The sequence below is a fragment of the Rousettus aegyptiacus genome, unplaced genomic scaffold (genome assembly GCF_014176215.1).
Source record: "Rousettus aegyptiacus isolate mRouAeg1 unplaced genomic scaffold, mRouAeg1.p scaffold_m13_p_11, whole genome shotgun sequence".
In the NCBI taxonomy this organism is placed as follows: Eukaryota; Metazoa; Chordata; class Mammalia; order Chiroptera; family Pteropodidae; genus Rousettus; species Rousettus aegyptiacus.
Window position 1 is genome coordinate 8,283,293 of NW_023416286.1, and position 15,505 is coordinate 8,298,797.

General features: G+C 39.5%; 1 protein-coding gene across 3 annotated transcripts in view; it reads left to right on the forward strand.

Moving 5' to 3' along the window:
- The first annotated feature begins 291 nt into the window (after positions 1-291).
- The window catches only part of PDS5B (PDS5 cohesin associated factor B), a 144,946-nt gene continuing 129,732 nt past the window's right edge, over positions 292-15,505 (forward strand). For 2 of the 3 annotated variants that reach the window (XM_036228471.1, XM_016161905.2), the window contains exon 1: positions 1,040-1,554. In XM_036228471.1, coding sequence (XP_036084364.1) covers positions 1,529-1,554 — 26 coding nt within the window. In that variant the 5' untranslated portion in view covers positions 1,040-1,528. Of the gene's footprint in view, positions 388-1,039; positions 1,555-15,505 lie in introns of those variants that run through there. The other variant, XM_016161928.2, reaches the window with a different exon arrangement.

Genomic DNA, 15,505 nt, shown 5'->3' on the forward strand with positions numbered 1-15,505 from the left:
GGTCGGGGAGCCGCAGAGGCGGGGAGAGCGGTGACAGCGGCCCCCGGACGGCGGGGCCACGGCGGCGGCGCGGCCGTGTGGCTGCGTGCGCGCGCGCGCACGGGCGCGGGCAGAGGAGCGCGGCGGGTGCGCGGGCGGCGCCGTGCGGCCGGCAGGGGGCGCTGCGCACCCACGCCGGGCGCTGCCTGCCCCCGGGTGCTGTCCGCGGCGGTTCGATTGGAGCAGCCGCCGAAGAGCGCTTGGCGCCATTTTGAAGCGGAGAGGCGGAGGAACGGCCGGGCCGGCTGCGGAAGGGGAGGGGGGGGGAAGGAGGCGACTGGATGCGGCGGCGGCGGCGGATCCCGGAGAGCAGCGGAGCGCGCGGAGTAGCGAGTCGGGCGCCCGGAGGTAGGCGACGGTTCAGCTAACGGAACGGAAACATCTCTCCTCGCGGGTCGCCGTGCTCCATTTTTCAGCGCCCGGCGCCGCGGCGGCACTGTGTGGCGGAGCTCGGCGCCGCCCGCCCGCGAGGCTCGCCTGCCGGCGTCGGGGCTGCAGCTGCCGGCTGCCTGGCGGTGCCCGGGCCGAGGCGGCGGCGCGCGGGCCGGGGGCGCGGGCCGGGCGGCGCGGTGGGGGCGGGGAGGCCGCGGCCGGCGCGCTCGCTCCTCGCCGCAGGCGCCGCCGCAGCCCCGGCAAATTAAACTTGCCGCCCGGCCCCGGCACGGCGCCCGCGGTGGCGGCGGGCGGTGACCTTGCGCGCGGGCAGGGGTCCGCGCCGGGCACCCCTCCCCCGCCGGGCCGCGGGCCGGGCGGCCGTCCGCGGGCGGCGCCCCCCTTCCGGGCCGCGGCCTCGGCCCCCCGCGCCTGGCGCGCCCGGCCTCCGCTCCGGGCCCGGCCAGCGCGCCGCTCCGTGACACTCTTCCGAGATGAAGCGCGCTCGCCGGGGCCGGGGCAGCCCGCGGACGGGGCGCGGCGGGAGAGCCCCGCGCCGGGGACGCGTCGCGGGCGACAGCGGGGTGCGAGCTGCCCTTGAGGCGTCGGCACGCCGAGCGGAGCGCTGTGCCCTCGTACGCTGCACTTCTGCACGCTCGGATCTTAGTGACACTTGAAAAGTTTTGGGTCGCGAGGCGGACCTCGCCTGTGGCCGCCGTTTGCCGTGAGCCGGGAAGCCATGCTCCGCAGCGGGACAGTTAGTGGAGGGAATGAATCCGAAGCCCGGAACGCGGAGCGGGTCCTCAGCGTCGCGAGCTCCCGCGTCCCTTGCGCGGACCGTGTGCACTCGCGGTGGCTCTGCGGGCGCGGCCCCTGCGCGCAGCATCCCGACGAACCGAGCAGAGCGAACCCTGTGTGTTACTTGGAAGAACGTGCTGGGGACGCTCGTCTCGTGCTTTTATCACACGGTGGACAGTCGTGCTGTCCGGGACGACCCTGCCCTGTCTGTTAAATTCAAGTTTCGGAAACTTTGGACACAGCCCTTATTTCAAGGGTTGGTCTGCGGTCTTGAGTGAGTTGGGAGTCTTCTGCTGTCTGATAACCTTGGAACACTCAAATGTGTTTCTGTATGAAAGACGAGCTGTAAGTAAATCGTAATCATTTATAACTTGAAGGGCGATGTAATCATTGTTCTCAGTTAACACATGCACATCAGGTGCTAAGAGCGTTTTCTTTATCGACTCGTGTAGTAGTCAAATAAAATCTTTAAAAACACAAAAGTGGTATTAAGCAAAAGAGCTAGAGAGGACACTTCTTATCTACGTAGTACGGATGTCAGGGATGTTACTACTTTTCGAGACGGAATGAGCATTCCTACCATGTATGCAGGTCAGTTTGTGGAACGATTATTACCTGGCGATAGCAAAAAACCTAATTTATAGTGGTTAGTATGTAGGTGAAAGTTTCAGCACGGGAGTTCTTATGTTAAGGTAAATTTATTATCAAAAGCTCAATTATAAAAACATCTGAGATCAGAACATTTCATCAAAATAAATTTTCAGAGATACACTGTACACAGAATATAGGTGCACTTTCGCTGTCCTTTGATTGCTGAAGGAGCTGCAGTAGTAATTTTATTTTTGCCTTTTTTTGATCGTTTTTTTAGAAAACGATCCTCTATAATCCTCTGCTGGGTTCTACTTGAAAATGCACTTTAAATGACAAAATAGTGTTTGTATTGACCTTTTTTTTTTAAGCACTTTTCTGTCCCCCCCCCTTTTCCCTCCCTTTTTGTTGTTTGGTTTTCCTTGTATTAACTTTGTTTTTATAGTGGCTTTTGTTCTTTCTTCTTGCTTTTTTTCCTGTCTGGTTGTCTGTCTTTTCTCTCACTTTCCCCAAGAATTAGAGGAGGTAATGGGGTGACGATAGTGATTTTTGTTGTCGTGAAACGTTTTGTACTAAGCTTATTTGACATGCAGTTCTACTGAGCTGGCTTTTGGATGAAGTTTTAAATTTAAATTTAAAATTGTCCCTGAACCTTTAACAGTCACAAAGAGTAACATTTTGAGGACTAGGTTTATCAATAATTTGTTAAGCCTCAAATAAAGCGATATCCTGTATTAGATAGGGCTTGCCCTGCGGAAGAGTGAAATGGTAGACTGACTATACCCAGAATTTTGTGAGGAGGGGAATATTTCGGGAGTTTGTATTCTTTCTGTTTCTCCCTCTTGGACAGTTAGGATTGTCCTTTGGCTTCCTCAGTGCTACTCTTTTGCTCCTGTGTGCCTAGAGCTAGCAGTAGAGCTGTCTGTGATTTGGCTTGGATGACAATTACAGTATTTAATTTATATTAGAAAAGTATAAACTTGTGTTTCCTTTGTTAGTGTATATAGCTACAAGGAAAATGAAAGATGACCTCCAACTCATAATATACATGAGAAGTTGGGTTCAGATTTGTAATTTAGTTGATTTATCCAATGTCACAGTCTGCAGCTCCTTCCACAGATCTGGAAGCTGAGAAGCTTCTGCATGGTCTGCATTGTTTTATCAGGACTGAAGCAATACTGAAAATGGTTGCCAGATAGCATAGTATTCTCCATCCCTTTCTCCCCTTTTCAAAATTTCAAGATTAACCATCTGTTTTAGAGTCTGGTTTTAATAATTTCTATTCAGGATTCAGTGTACTTTGTTGTCTCAGAAGGTAACCTCTTGCATGTCTCTTGTCTCTTAGAGTAGCTTGGTTTTTCATTGTGCAAGATTACTCGACATGGCATTTATTTATTCTTTATGAGATTTGCAACCCAGAGTAATTTGGAAAAGTTAGTATTGAGCTTTATTTTTTTCTACTTTTAAACACAATTTGCTACTCAAGTCATCTGTCACTTCCAATAATAGGTAGTTGGAGAAAATTGTATTTGGTTTTAGTATTCCTGTTTGAGGATATTAAAAATTTAAAAATACTTAGTTTAAAAATAAACTTAGTAATTTTTGTGAGAATGTATTTTTTAGCCTATTTAAAAAGCTGTCAATGGTTCACAGTTCCGACTCCTTGGAGCATAGAGGTCAGCTCTTTCCTCACACTATACTACTATGAACCATGTGATTATAACCATTTCCCCCCATACTTGAAAAAGGTTTTATAATCCTTTCTCACTAATTAGTCCTAAATTAAAAGATAAGTTTGCTGTTTTGAGACTAATTGTTTTAGTTGGCAGGGGTGATCAAGCACAGTGAGAAAATGATTAATCTCAGATGTGTAAACTTCAGTTGTTTAAAGTAAATCTTAAAGCCATTAATCTGAGATGTTTTAAAATATTCAAAATAGTTATTGTACTCTAATGATTAGACATTAACAGTAAGCAGAAATAAGAAAAACTTGGTTTAACGATGTAAAACTTTTGAATCAGTCAAGGAGAATGGAGAAAAGACTGAAGCAGGAGATATTTTGAGGTATCTTTAAGGTCCCATAACCACTAACCTGCCTCTCCTTTTGATAGAGAATGCTCTGGCTCGATTCAGTTACAATGAACAGATGTTAAGCTTAATATTATATATATTAAGCCACATACAGTATCAGGGATGATGAAGTAAACAGCACTGAGACTGTGCCCTTGGAGAAGTTGAGAGCTGGCCACCTGCACCGAGGTGCCGAGAACTGAAAAACCAGCTAGTAGAATCCCTGCTGTTGAGTAGTTCTGCAAGGGTTGCTCTATTTTATTTTACCTTATTTTGTTTTGTTTTGTTTTGTTTTGTTTTGTTTTGTTTTGTTTTGTTTTGTGGGAGTGTTTAATTGGCTAAGACTAGATATAAAACTGATAGGAGAAGGAGCGGATATTTTAATCACATTCATTGTGCTTCTTTATTCTCTGGGAGAAAATAGTTAGGGCTTGAAATAAAATGGGGAGTTTGTGGTACTCTGGGCAGTGTAGGGACTCTTTTTCTCATCTTTCATCCCAGAGGATGTTTTAGAGAAATTAAGATTTTAAAGAAGAGCCCCAGGTGTATATCCAAAATACATCCCTTGCCGGCTGAAATTCCATCAAGCAGCTTCAGATACTGGGTGGGAGTGGGGAGTGGAGTGTTGGTAAGAGTAGTGGGTAAGGTCTGAGGGAATAGAGTACATTAAAGAATTGTATGTTTTAAGTTAAAAGTTACACATGTATGTGATAAATTCTAATGATACAGAAAAGTAAAAATAAAGACTACTTTTGTTCTCTCAAGAGGTAATCAGTAATCACTATTAAGTTTCCAGAAAGTTTACTTTTCAAGAATTTATACAAATATATTATAGAGTACTGCTGTTTACTTTTTTAAAAAACTGCAATTTATGGTTTTTGCCTGGTTAATGTCACAGAGCTCTTTTCATATTGGCTTATACAAATCAATATAATTTAAAAAGCGATTATTTTATTATATGTATATGTCATAATTTGTTCTGATTCTTTTGAGTGATACTTGGGTTGTAACAATTTGCACTAACCAGCAGTTATATGAGAATGCCCGTTAATGCTAACTAGCATTGGACTTTATTCAACTTGATGCTTTTTGCCACTTTGATATGTGAAATTTACATCTTGTTTTGGGTTTGTGTTTCTTTGGTTATGCATGAGGGTGAACATTTTGTATATGCTTATCGGATGGAGGATACTTGTAGCACAAACTTTAGATTGAGTAGCTTAATTTACTTGTGACCCATGCCCACCCATCTACCTCTTACCTAAAATGGGCTGAGGGAGGTGGAACTTTGAGAGAGGTATAAGATTTTGGAGCTCATGGCACTTTGCCGGGGAGCCGTCCTCTGAATGGAAAGGCTGCAGTGCTGGGCTTTGAACAACCAGGGCTCAACATGAGGTTATCAAAAGCCCTTAACTTGGTGTTAACAGAAGATACATAAAGGCAAGAAGGGAGATTTGAGAGTCTGGGCCAATCAGTTTTGTGTAGTCAGCTCTGTCTCCTAGTCCTGTCTTACCACTTGCCTCTCCCACCCCAACTGTCATTCTTATATCTACTGTCATTTGGTTTGCTCCTCTTCCCTGGCAGGCTGGCAGCCTTGACCTTGGTATTTCAGGGCCTCCACAGATGAGGGATACTTATCAGGGAAACTAATTTTTCTTCAAACTAGTCAAAGGAAATAGTTCTCATTCCTAGCACCCTTTAGGTCCATTTTCTGACTTTAGTAGTACCTCTCTACAAGCCGATACTCTGCTAGCGTGTCAGAGGCCTTCCATGCTGAACTGCACAGAAGTCTGAGGATGTTGGCATGATTACATGGGCTTCGTACCTGTTTAATCTCTACATACTGCCCCCACCCCCAGCTTCACAGTTTTTTTTTCTTTTTTTCTTTTTTTTTTTTTATGAAATGAGTTTTCCTTAGTAGGCTTAGGAGGTGATTGGTTTAAAAGGCTTTTGTCTGTCACCCCCCCACCCCCCATGGTAACTTCGTAGAGATTATGTTAATTAGTTCAAGTGTGAGCTTTTTACAGTGAATACATATGTCAAAATATCAAGTTTTGCACCTTAAATATATACAATTTTTATATTTCAAAGATCTCAATAAAGCTATTAAAAAAGGCTCTTTTCTGTCTCTAGTTATTATATATACTAGTTAACATCAAATGGCCCTTTTTCATCATTACCCTTAGTCTAGGCGAGTGATTCTCAAATGGGGTAATTTTGGACACCCCCTTCCTCTCAGCGCCTCTCCCAGGACATTTGGCAGTGTCTGGAGTCATTCTGGTAGTCAGAAATGGGGTGGTGCCACTGGCATCTAGTAGATAGAGGCCAGGGATGTTGCTGAATATCCTACAATGTGTAGGGAAGCCCTCCAAACACAAAATTATCTGCCCCAAAATGTCAGTAGCGCAAAGGTTCAGAAACCCTGGTCTGGGCAGAACTAGTCCAGGAAGCCTGCAGTTACCCCCAGCTCAGCTCAGTTAGGCCTGCACACCAACTTCCATGATAGCAACCAAGCAGTAGGAATCATTCATGCATCTTCTCAAAATGCAAGCTTTGAAATATAATTGAGTTTTTTTTTTTTTCCCTCTTTTGTCTCTTTGGTACCTTCCTTTTCAACTTTTGACTTCTTTCCTACCTTTATGGTGTAACAAAATTAGGTCAAGGCTTTGTAGTCGTGGTTGGGGTTTGGAAGGTCATTAGCTTTTAAGACTTTAATAGCATTGGGAGCATATTTAGGTATTCCATGTGATGCTTGATGAGTTGAGTCCCTTTCTAAGGAAGGCAGAAGAACGTGGTGGTTAAGCATAAGAGTCAAGATTACATGATTTTGATCCTGTCTCCCTCATGAACTAGTTGTGTCACTGTGGGCAAATTACCTAATCTTGCCAAGACTCAGTTTCTTAATCTCTGTAGCGAGGATAATAGCAGATCTCTCTCTCTCTCTCTCTCTCTCTCTCTCTCTCTCTCTCTCTCTCTCTCTCTCTCTCTCTCTCTCTTTTAAACAGCTTTATTGAGATATAATCCACAGGCCATAATTCACTTATTGAAAGTGTACAATTCATTGTTTTCTAGTACATTCACAGGTTTGTGCAACCATCACCACAGTCCGATTGTAGAATATTTCTGTCTTGTATAAAAGAAACCCCAAACCTGTTAGCTGTCACTTCCCATCACCCCTCAACTAGGTTATCCCCAACACTATCATAATACGCAAATACTTAACAAAAACAACTATTCTAACTTGGTGCAGGGAGACTATTTGTGGCAAAATTCATTCACGTCACTTTAGAGATGGCAAAGATGGATAATTGTTGAGTGGATATTTTCATGCTATACTATGCTAGGGAATTGTACTCAGAGATATAAAGGTGAAAGATATTCTTTCCATTAAGGGATGCATATCCAAGCAGGAGGAAAGACTGGTATTACAAAATACCAGTTATTTTAAAACAAGGCGGAATACAGTGCTTTCGGGGGAAGTGTACACAAATCTTTGAAATTGGAAGTTTGATAAAAGATTAATCATGTTAGGCCGAGAGTGGAAGAACCATAAAAAACTTCTTGAAGGAGAGACTGGCCAAGTCTTAGATAATAAAATACGAGACTTTGACTTCTGTGAAGAGCACTGTGCTCTTTGACTTATTGCTGGTATTATCATCAGCGTCATCATCAGTTTTTTGCTGCCTCCTGCTGCTGCCAAATGATTTCCTCTGGTAGCTTGCATCCACACTCCTTTTGGATGTTTCTAATCTGTTGTGAATTTGGGAAATTATCTAAATGTATTAAATAAATAAGCTTTTAGTGAAAGCCTGATGTCTATGAGAAAGGATATGAGTTTGTGGCCTTACACTGTCACTTCGAGTTAGTTGCCTTTTTAGTTTGTTCTCTGAGTGAGTCGGGTTTATTGAATAAATAGTTCCTAAATAAATTATGCTCATATAAATGTGTTCCATTGTTTTCTTCTCCTAGGCTTCTGCTAACAACTAACCTCCCCTCTCTCCTAAATTCCCTATCTTCCTTTTCCCGTGAGCGGTTGGACACAGCTCCAATGCAGCGTGTCCAGCACTGAGCTGCCGTCCTATACCCTTTAACACCCTGCTTTGGATAAAACACAGATTTCTATTTTTTCTTTCTTTCCTTTTCTTTTTTCTTTTTTTTTTTTTTTTAGTTGGATGACTAGATTTATTATCATCAGAAACCTGGGAGCCATCTTAATCCCTTCATCTCCTTCACTTCTTACATTGTATGAGTTGCCAGATCCTGTTGAATTTGACATAGTATTTTCAAAGTATTTTTTACACTATACAGACATTAACACTTTAGAGCAAAAAGAAAAAAAAGATAAACAATAAAAAGTCTCTTTTCTATGCCCCTCCCCATCTCCCTCGTTCCCAGACTCATACAATAGTTTACAAATGTTGATTTCTTATATATTTATCTGAAAATTAAAAATACCATTATATAGAAATGTATTTATTCCAGCTTAGTTTTCCTACCCCCCGTATGTGTTTTACACTAATGTTGGAAACTTTAAATGTTTTGCCTTTTACTTTTTTAACTTAGCATTATACCCTTAAGATCTTTCCATACTAGTGTGTAAAGTGCTAGGCTGCACAGATTTTAGCAGCTGGGGAGTGTTCTTTTTTAATTTATGTATCATAACTTAGTCCATCAGTGGACAGATTGTTTCTAGTTATTTTATAATAATGCTGCACTGAGCAACCTTGTATATATATCATTTTGTACAAATGCAGGTATGTCTATGGGATAAATTCTGAGAAATGAAATTCCTGGGTCAAAGAGTGTAACAGGTGTAATTGTGATAGAATTGTTAAATTGCCCTTTATAGAGATTGTAACACTGTGCGTGTTTATGTGTATACTTGTTACCCTCGTAACATTGGAGCATGGTGTATAATCATATTTTTAGGATTTTTGCCAATACGAAGTTTTAGTGAAGCCGAGCATCTTTTCAATACGTTTAAGAGCCATTTTTACTTTTTATTTTTTCCTGTAAACTGATCATGATCTTTACCTATTTTCCTATCCATTTCGGGGATTCTTAAATTTCTCTTCGGTCCACGTGCCAGTGGTTGGTTTACTAAAAGTCAACATGACCGGCTCGTTCTGTGGTCGCCTTCTGACAGGTCTCTGCGTCCAGTTGCGCTCCCTTCTAGGCTCTCTCAAGCTGTTCACTGAGTGGTATTTCTATTCCCAAATTTGACTGCGTCATTCCCTGGCTTTCAACTATTCAGCGGCTCTTCGCTGCCTCTATAATCCAAATGACATGGCGTTCGCATGATGCCCACCTTCCTTGCCAGCATTTCCTTTCACTTCCTCGTATCTTCTCCAAACTCCGAAAACGAGCTGTTCCAGGCTCCCTGTTGCATTAGACCCTTTGTCTCCGTGTCTTTGCATGTGTTATTTCTCTGCTCATAATGGTCTGTTCCTGCGTGTCCACGTGCCCGAAGTCCCGCTTTTCATCCTTCACCTAACGGAAAGGCTTTTTGAGACCTAACTCTTCTGTCGGTCAGTGTATGGTATTCTTTTTTCCTCGCAGGACCCTGTGTATACCTCTGTAATGGAGACCTCACATTGTGTGTTGCCATTAGTTGTGTGTTTCTTTGTTCTAGATTCTTAGCTTCTTCAGGGCATGGACTTTTAGTCATTTTGGAACTCCAGAATAGTGTTTAACACTTAGTAGATGATAAATATTTACTGAATACATATAAATATATATATATACACACACACACACTAAATACACATGTGGACAACCCAAGACTAAACAAAGAAAAGGAAAATTAATACAATGAGCTTACAAATTCATTTTTAAAATTTGTTTTTATTTATTTATATTGAGGTATAAATTACGTACAATAAAACATATAGATCTCAGATGTTCACTTTGATGAGGTGCGGTAATTATACCCATGTAACCACACCCAGAAGGAGGTAGCGAGCATGTTCATCATCCCCAAACGTCCCTGGTTGCCTTTTCCATTTAGTTCTCTGCCCCCTCCCCCAGCACTCTGATTTCTGATTTTTTGTTCTGTCTTCATACATACAGCGTGTGCTTTTTTGCATCTAACATCTTTTGCTTAACATATATTTCCAGAGTTATACATGAGATTGGCTATATCAGTTTTTGTTTTTAATTGTTGAGTAACATTTCTTTGGATGACTATACACCAGTTTCTTTTCTTCTGTTGATGGACATTTGAGTTGTTTCCAGTTTTTCACTGTTCAGAATTAAGGCCTGTTTGGGTCTTTTTGCAAACGTGTGTTTTCATTTCTCATGAGTAAATACTCAGAAATGGAATTTTTGATTCATAGGCAGATGTGTGTTTAACTATATATGAAACTGCCACTTAGTTTTCAAAAAGTAGTTTTCCATTTTTTATTCCTACCACAAGCATATGAGAGTTCTAGTTGCTCTACATCCTTTCGAATAATCAGTCTTTTTAATTTTAGCCATTTAGTGGATATGAAATGGTATCTTCTAGTGGTGTTTTTTTATTGTTTGTTTTTTTATTTCCCTGGTGGCTAATGATGTTGAGCCTCTTTCCATAAGGTTTTTGACAATTTGTGTATTTTCTTTTGTGGAATGCCTCTTCAAGTTTTCTGCACATTAAAAAAATTGATTATCTTTTTATTTTTGATGTGTAAGAATTCTTAATATACAGTTGTCCTCAGTATCCATGGGGAATTGGTTCTACGACCTCTGTGGACACCAAAATCTGCAGATGCTGAAGTCTCTCATATAAAATGTCACAGTATTTGCACATAACCTGTGCACATCTTTCTGTTTAAATCATTTCTAGATTACTTATAATAACTGATTATAATGTAAATGCTATGCAAATACTTGTTATATTGGAACGTTTAGGGAATAATGACAAGAAAAAAGTATATATGTTCAGTACAGATGGGATCATTGTAGGCCTTACTATATAATACACATCAGCAATCAAGTAATAATATTTTTGGAATATATTCAATCCACAGTTGGTTGAATCTGGGAATGTGGATAGGGAGGGCTGATTGTAGTCTGTATACAATTTTTTGTCAGATCAATGTATTGAGAGTATTTTCTCCCAGTTTGTAATTTAATTTTTCCTAACTGTATATTTTGATGAACTCAAAATTTTAATTTTAATGAAGTACATTTAATCAATTTTCTCTTGAATAGATTATGCTTTTGGAATTTTAAGAACTCTTTGCCTAACCAGAGGTCATAAAAATAATTGCCTGTGCTTTCTTTTAGAAGTTTCAGTCTTTTATGTATAGGGCTATGACCCACCTTGAATGAATTATTGTGTGTGGTGTGAAGTAGGGGGTTGAAGTTCATTTAAAAAAAATACGTTTATCCAATTCTAATACTATTATTTGAAAAAACTTTCCTTTCCTGCATTGCACTGCCATTGTGTCATTTTCCAGAATTGCTTGAACTTAAATGAATGGATTTGTTTCTGGGCTCATTCAGTTTCATCTATCTCATATAGATACATTTAGGGAAACTAACCTCTGACAGTATTTGATAACCAGCGTCTAACGTTATTCCTTGCCTCCTTGTATTTGCACCCGAAGCATTATATATTGTGGTTGGTTTGTGTGACTGATAGAATATGGTAAAAGTGATGATATGTTACTTCTGAAATTAAGTTATAAAGGACACAGTGGTTTGTGTGTTGGTCTCTTTCTCTCATCACTCAATCTAGGAGAAACCAGCTGCTGTGTTGTGGAGAGGCCCGCTGTCAGAACTATGGTGGGTCTGAGATTTTACTCTACTTGCATGTCAAGAAGTTAGCTTGCTACAGTTTTATGGTTGCTGATAGAAGACACAAGACTCCTGGGTCAGAGTCAAAGACAGTTTATTTTCACAGCTATAGTAGTAGCCAGGGTATCAGCATTTTTTTGCACCAGTTCTGCAAGCTCCAGTTCACACTAGTGGCATGAAGAAGGCCAGATGACACCTGCACATGTAGTGGGTTGTGTTACAGGAGAGGAACTCGGAACATAGAGAACCTGGGTATTTTTTAATGGGCAGTATGCCTACCTGCTCTTTGCTCTGGAGGAAACTTTATCTTCTACGTCTTTTTATGGACATCTTTTTGTAAAAGGTAGTCTGGAACAAAGGGCAGTCAGAGCCTCAGTTGCAAGATGTGCAGAATTGCGAGAGACAGTTGTGGAGTATTGTCTCCTCTGCGACATCCACGTAACGTAGAGCTGAGGCCTTCTGCTAATAGCCTTGAGTGAGCTTGGAAGCAGATCCTCTAGCCTGCAATTGACTGCAGACCTAATGAAGACCCTTAAGCCAGACTCACAAGCTAAGCTGCTCCTGGATTCCTGACCCTTAGAAACTGTGAGATAATTGTTTTCAACTGCTAAGTTTTTGGATAGTTATTATACAGCATAGATTACTAATACAGGTGTGTACCTTTATTTAGGTCATCTTTATTTTCACATGTACTATAAACATATGTGTATATATACAGGATCTCTACATCAACCTAAAATAGGTTTTTACATACTGATATTTATGTTACTATATCAATTATATAATGTAAGGTGTTGGTGTATTAACATATAACATGAAGTAACATTTTAATGTTCCCTACAGAGATTGTGCATATTAAATTCTGATTTTTCTTTTTCATGCTATTAGAAAGGAAAATTCCTAAATTTGATTTTTCAGTTTTTTCTGCTAGTATATAGAAATACAGTAGTTGTTTTAAAAGTCATTGTCCTCATGTACTTTGACCTTGCTTAAATTCATTTTGTTCCATCAGTCTTTTTGTAGATTTTTCAGGATTTTCTTTACAAAAACAGTGATATCATCTGTGATAAGACAGTTTTATTCTTTTCAGATCTTATAAGCTTTTTATTTCTTTGTCTTTATTGCATTGTCTAGCATCTTCAATTCAGTGTTGAAAAGAAATGTGGAGGATGGACAGCTTGTCTTGTTTTGATAAGAGAGAAGCAGTGTGTTTTTGTAGATTAAAAGAAATCAGATGGAGATCTTTCCTTTCTATTCTCTGTGTACTGAGACTTTTGTTTTTAAATAATGAGTAGATGTTGAATTTTGTCAAATGTCCCTATTTTTGTGTTTATTGAGATGATTGTATGGTTTTTGCCCTTTATTCTGTTACTGTGATGAATTATATTTACTGATTTTTGAAAGTTAAACCAATCTTGCATTCCTGGGACAACCTTACTTGGTTATGATGTTATTGTCCTTTTATGTTTCTGGACTTGGATTTTAGTGTCTATGTGTTCATGAGGGATAGTGCTCTATCATTTCATATAATGCCTTCTGATAGCATGATTATGCTAGCCGTTTAAAACTGTTAAGGAAGTGTTTTCTGTTTTCAGAAATAGTTTGTGTAAGATTGGTATTATTTCTTTAATGTTTCATAGCCATCCGGAGGAATTTTTTATGTGTGAGGGGAAAGGTTTTTGATAACAGATTTTGTTTCTTTAGTAAATATATGGTTATACAGATTTTCTGTTTGTGTTTTTCAAGCAGTTTGTCTGTTTAAGTTATCAAATTTCTTGGTATCAGATAAAGTTCGTAATATTCCCTTGTGATCCTTTTAATGTCCATAGGATCTATAGTGATCCCTCTTTTATTCCTGATGTTGGTAGTTTATATTCTCTTTTTTTTTTGGTTGTTTTCTCTAGGGGTTTAGCAATTTTCTTTTCACAGCTTTTGGTTTCAATGATTTCTTTTAATTGACTTCTGCTGTTGATAATTTCCTTCACTCTATATTCTGTTGGTTTAATTTTTTTCCAGCTTTTAAAGATGGGATTTAGATATTTAAGACTTTCTTTAAAAATATAAATACTTAAAGCTATAATTTCCCCTTTAATCATTGCTTAACTATGCCCCACAAATTTTTATATACTGTACTTTCATTATCAGTCATTTCAAAGTATTTTCTAATTTTTTTGGTCATTTCTTCTTTGATTCATGGATTATTTAGCAGTGTGTTGCTCTATTTCTAAATAGTTTGGGTTTTCCTAGATAGGTTATTGTAATTGATTTTTGCTATAATTCTATTCTGGTCAGAGAATATACTTTGTAAGATTTTTGTCTTGAAATTTGAGACTTATGGTGTATGGTTTTTTTATACAATTAAGTTGGTTAATAGTGTTTAAATATAATTGCAGGTCAGAAAACTTTTTCAGCAAAAGGCTATATAGAAAATATTTTAGATTTTGCGGATTATGCAGCCTCTGTTGCAGCTACTCTGTACTTGTGCAAATGCAGCTATGGCAATATGTAAATGGTCATGACAGTGTTCTAATAAAACTTTATTTACAAAGATGGATGGAGGGCCACGGATCTACCTTGAAGTTTTCCGACCTCTGATCTATATGCCTACAGATTGTTTTTTATCCATTACAGTTGCTGAGTATGGGGGGGGGGGGGCAGATATTTAGTTGCAGAAATTATAATAGAGGAGTATTATAATCTCCAACTATAATTTGTTCATTTCCTGTCAGCTTTTGCTTCATGTATTTCTTTCATGCAGTTTTTGCCTCAATCCTTGGTATTAGTTGCATTCTCATTTAGGATTGTTATGCCTCTGGGTAAATTTACCTTTTTACCTTTGATAATTCTCCTTTATTGAAGTTTCCCCCCCACCCCCGATATTAATGCAACCATACCAGTTCTCTTATGCTTACTATTTACATTCATCATTATACTTTTAACTTGACTGTGTATATTTTTTAAAGTGCATCTCCTATAGACATCATATATTTAATGGGTTTGATTCCTTTGTCTTTCCCTTTCCTTCCCCTTCTCTCTCCTCCCCTCTCTCCTCTTCTTCCCTCCGCTCTGCTCTCCTCCTCCTCTCCCCTTTCCACCGCTCCCTTCTTTCTGACATTAAACCTATATAACTATCTCTGCCTCTGTGTGGAGGGTTTGGTAACTTTATATTTAACGTTATTTATATGGTCGAGTTTGTCTACCATTTCGCTATGTGTTTTATATTTGCTTTATCTATTTTTCTTTTTCTTTTCTTACTTCCTTTATGGCTGCCTTTTATATTTTAGTATTTAATATTAAATTAAACATTTAATTTTTTTTATTCCATTTAAATTCCCTATGGGCTTTTTAAGCTGTATTACTTTGTATTTTTTTTTTTAGTGGTCGATCTAGGGATGTCAGTATTCATGATTAACTTTTAAAGTTTATTTAGCATTGATATTATGCCACTAAATGTAAAATGAAAGAAAACAAAAAATAATTATATTTAACCTTTGTGTTATTGATGTGTAATTCTTTGCTTTAATACAATGTTATTTTGCTTTAAATTGTTTCTTTTTAAAGAATTTAAGAGAGAAGCAGAGATTTTTGCATATACCTACATATTTATTATCAGGTTTTTCTTATTTTTTGTGTGTAGATCTAAGTTTCATCTGGTGTCTTTATCCTTCAGCTTGAAGAACTTCTTAAACATTGCATAGTGTACAGGTCTGGTGATAAAGTCAGCTTTTGTCTAGTTGAATGTGAATATATTTTACTCTTATTTTTCAAGAATACTTTTGCTGGATATAGATTCTGGGTTGATAGTTTTTTTCTCTAGTTATTTTAAAAGATATACAGTTGACTCTTGAGCAACATGTGT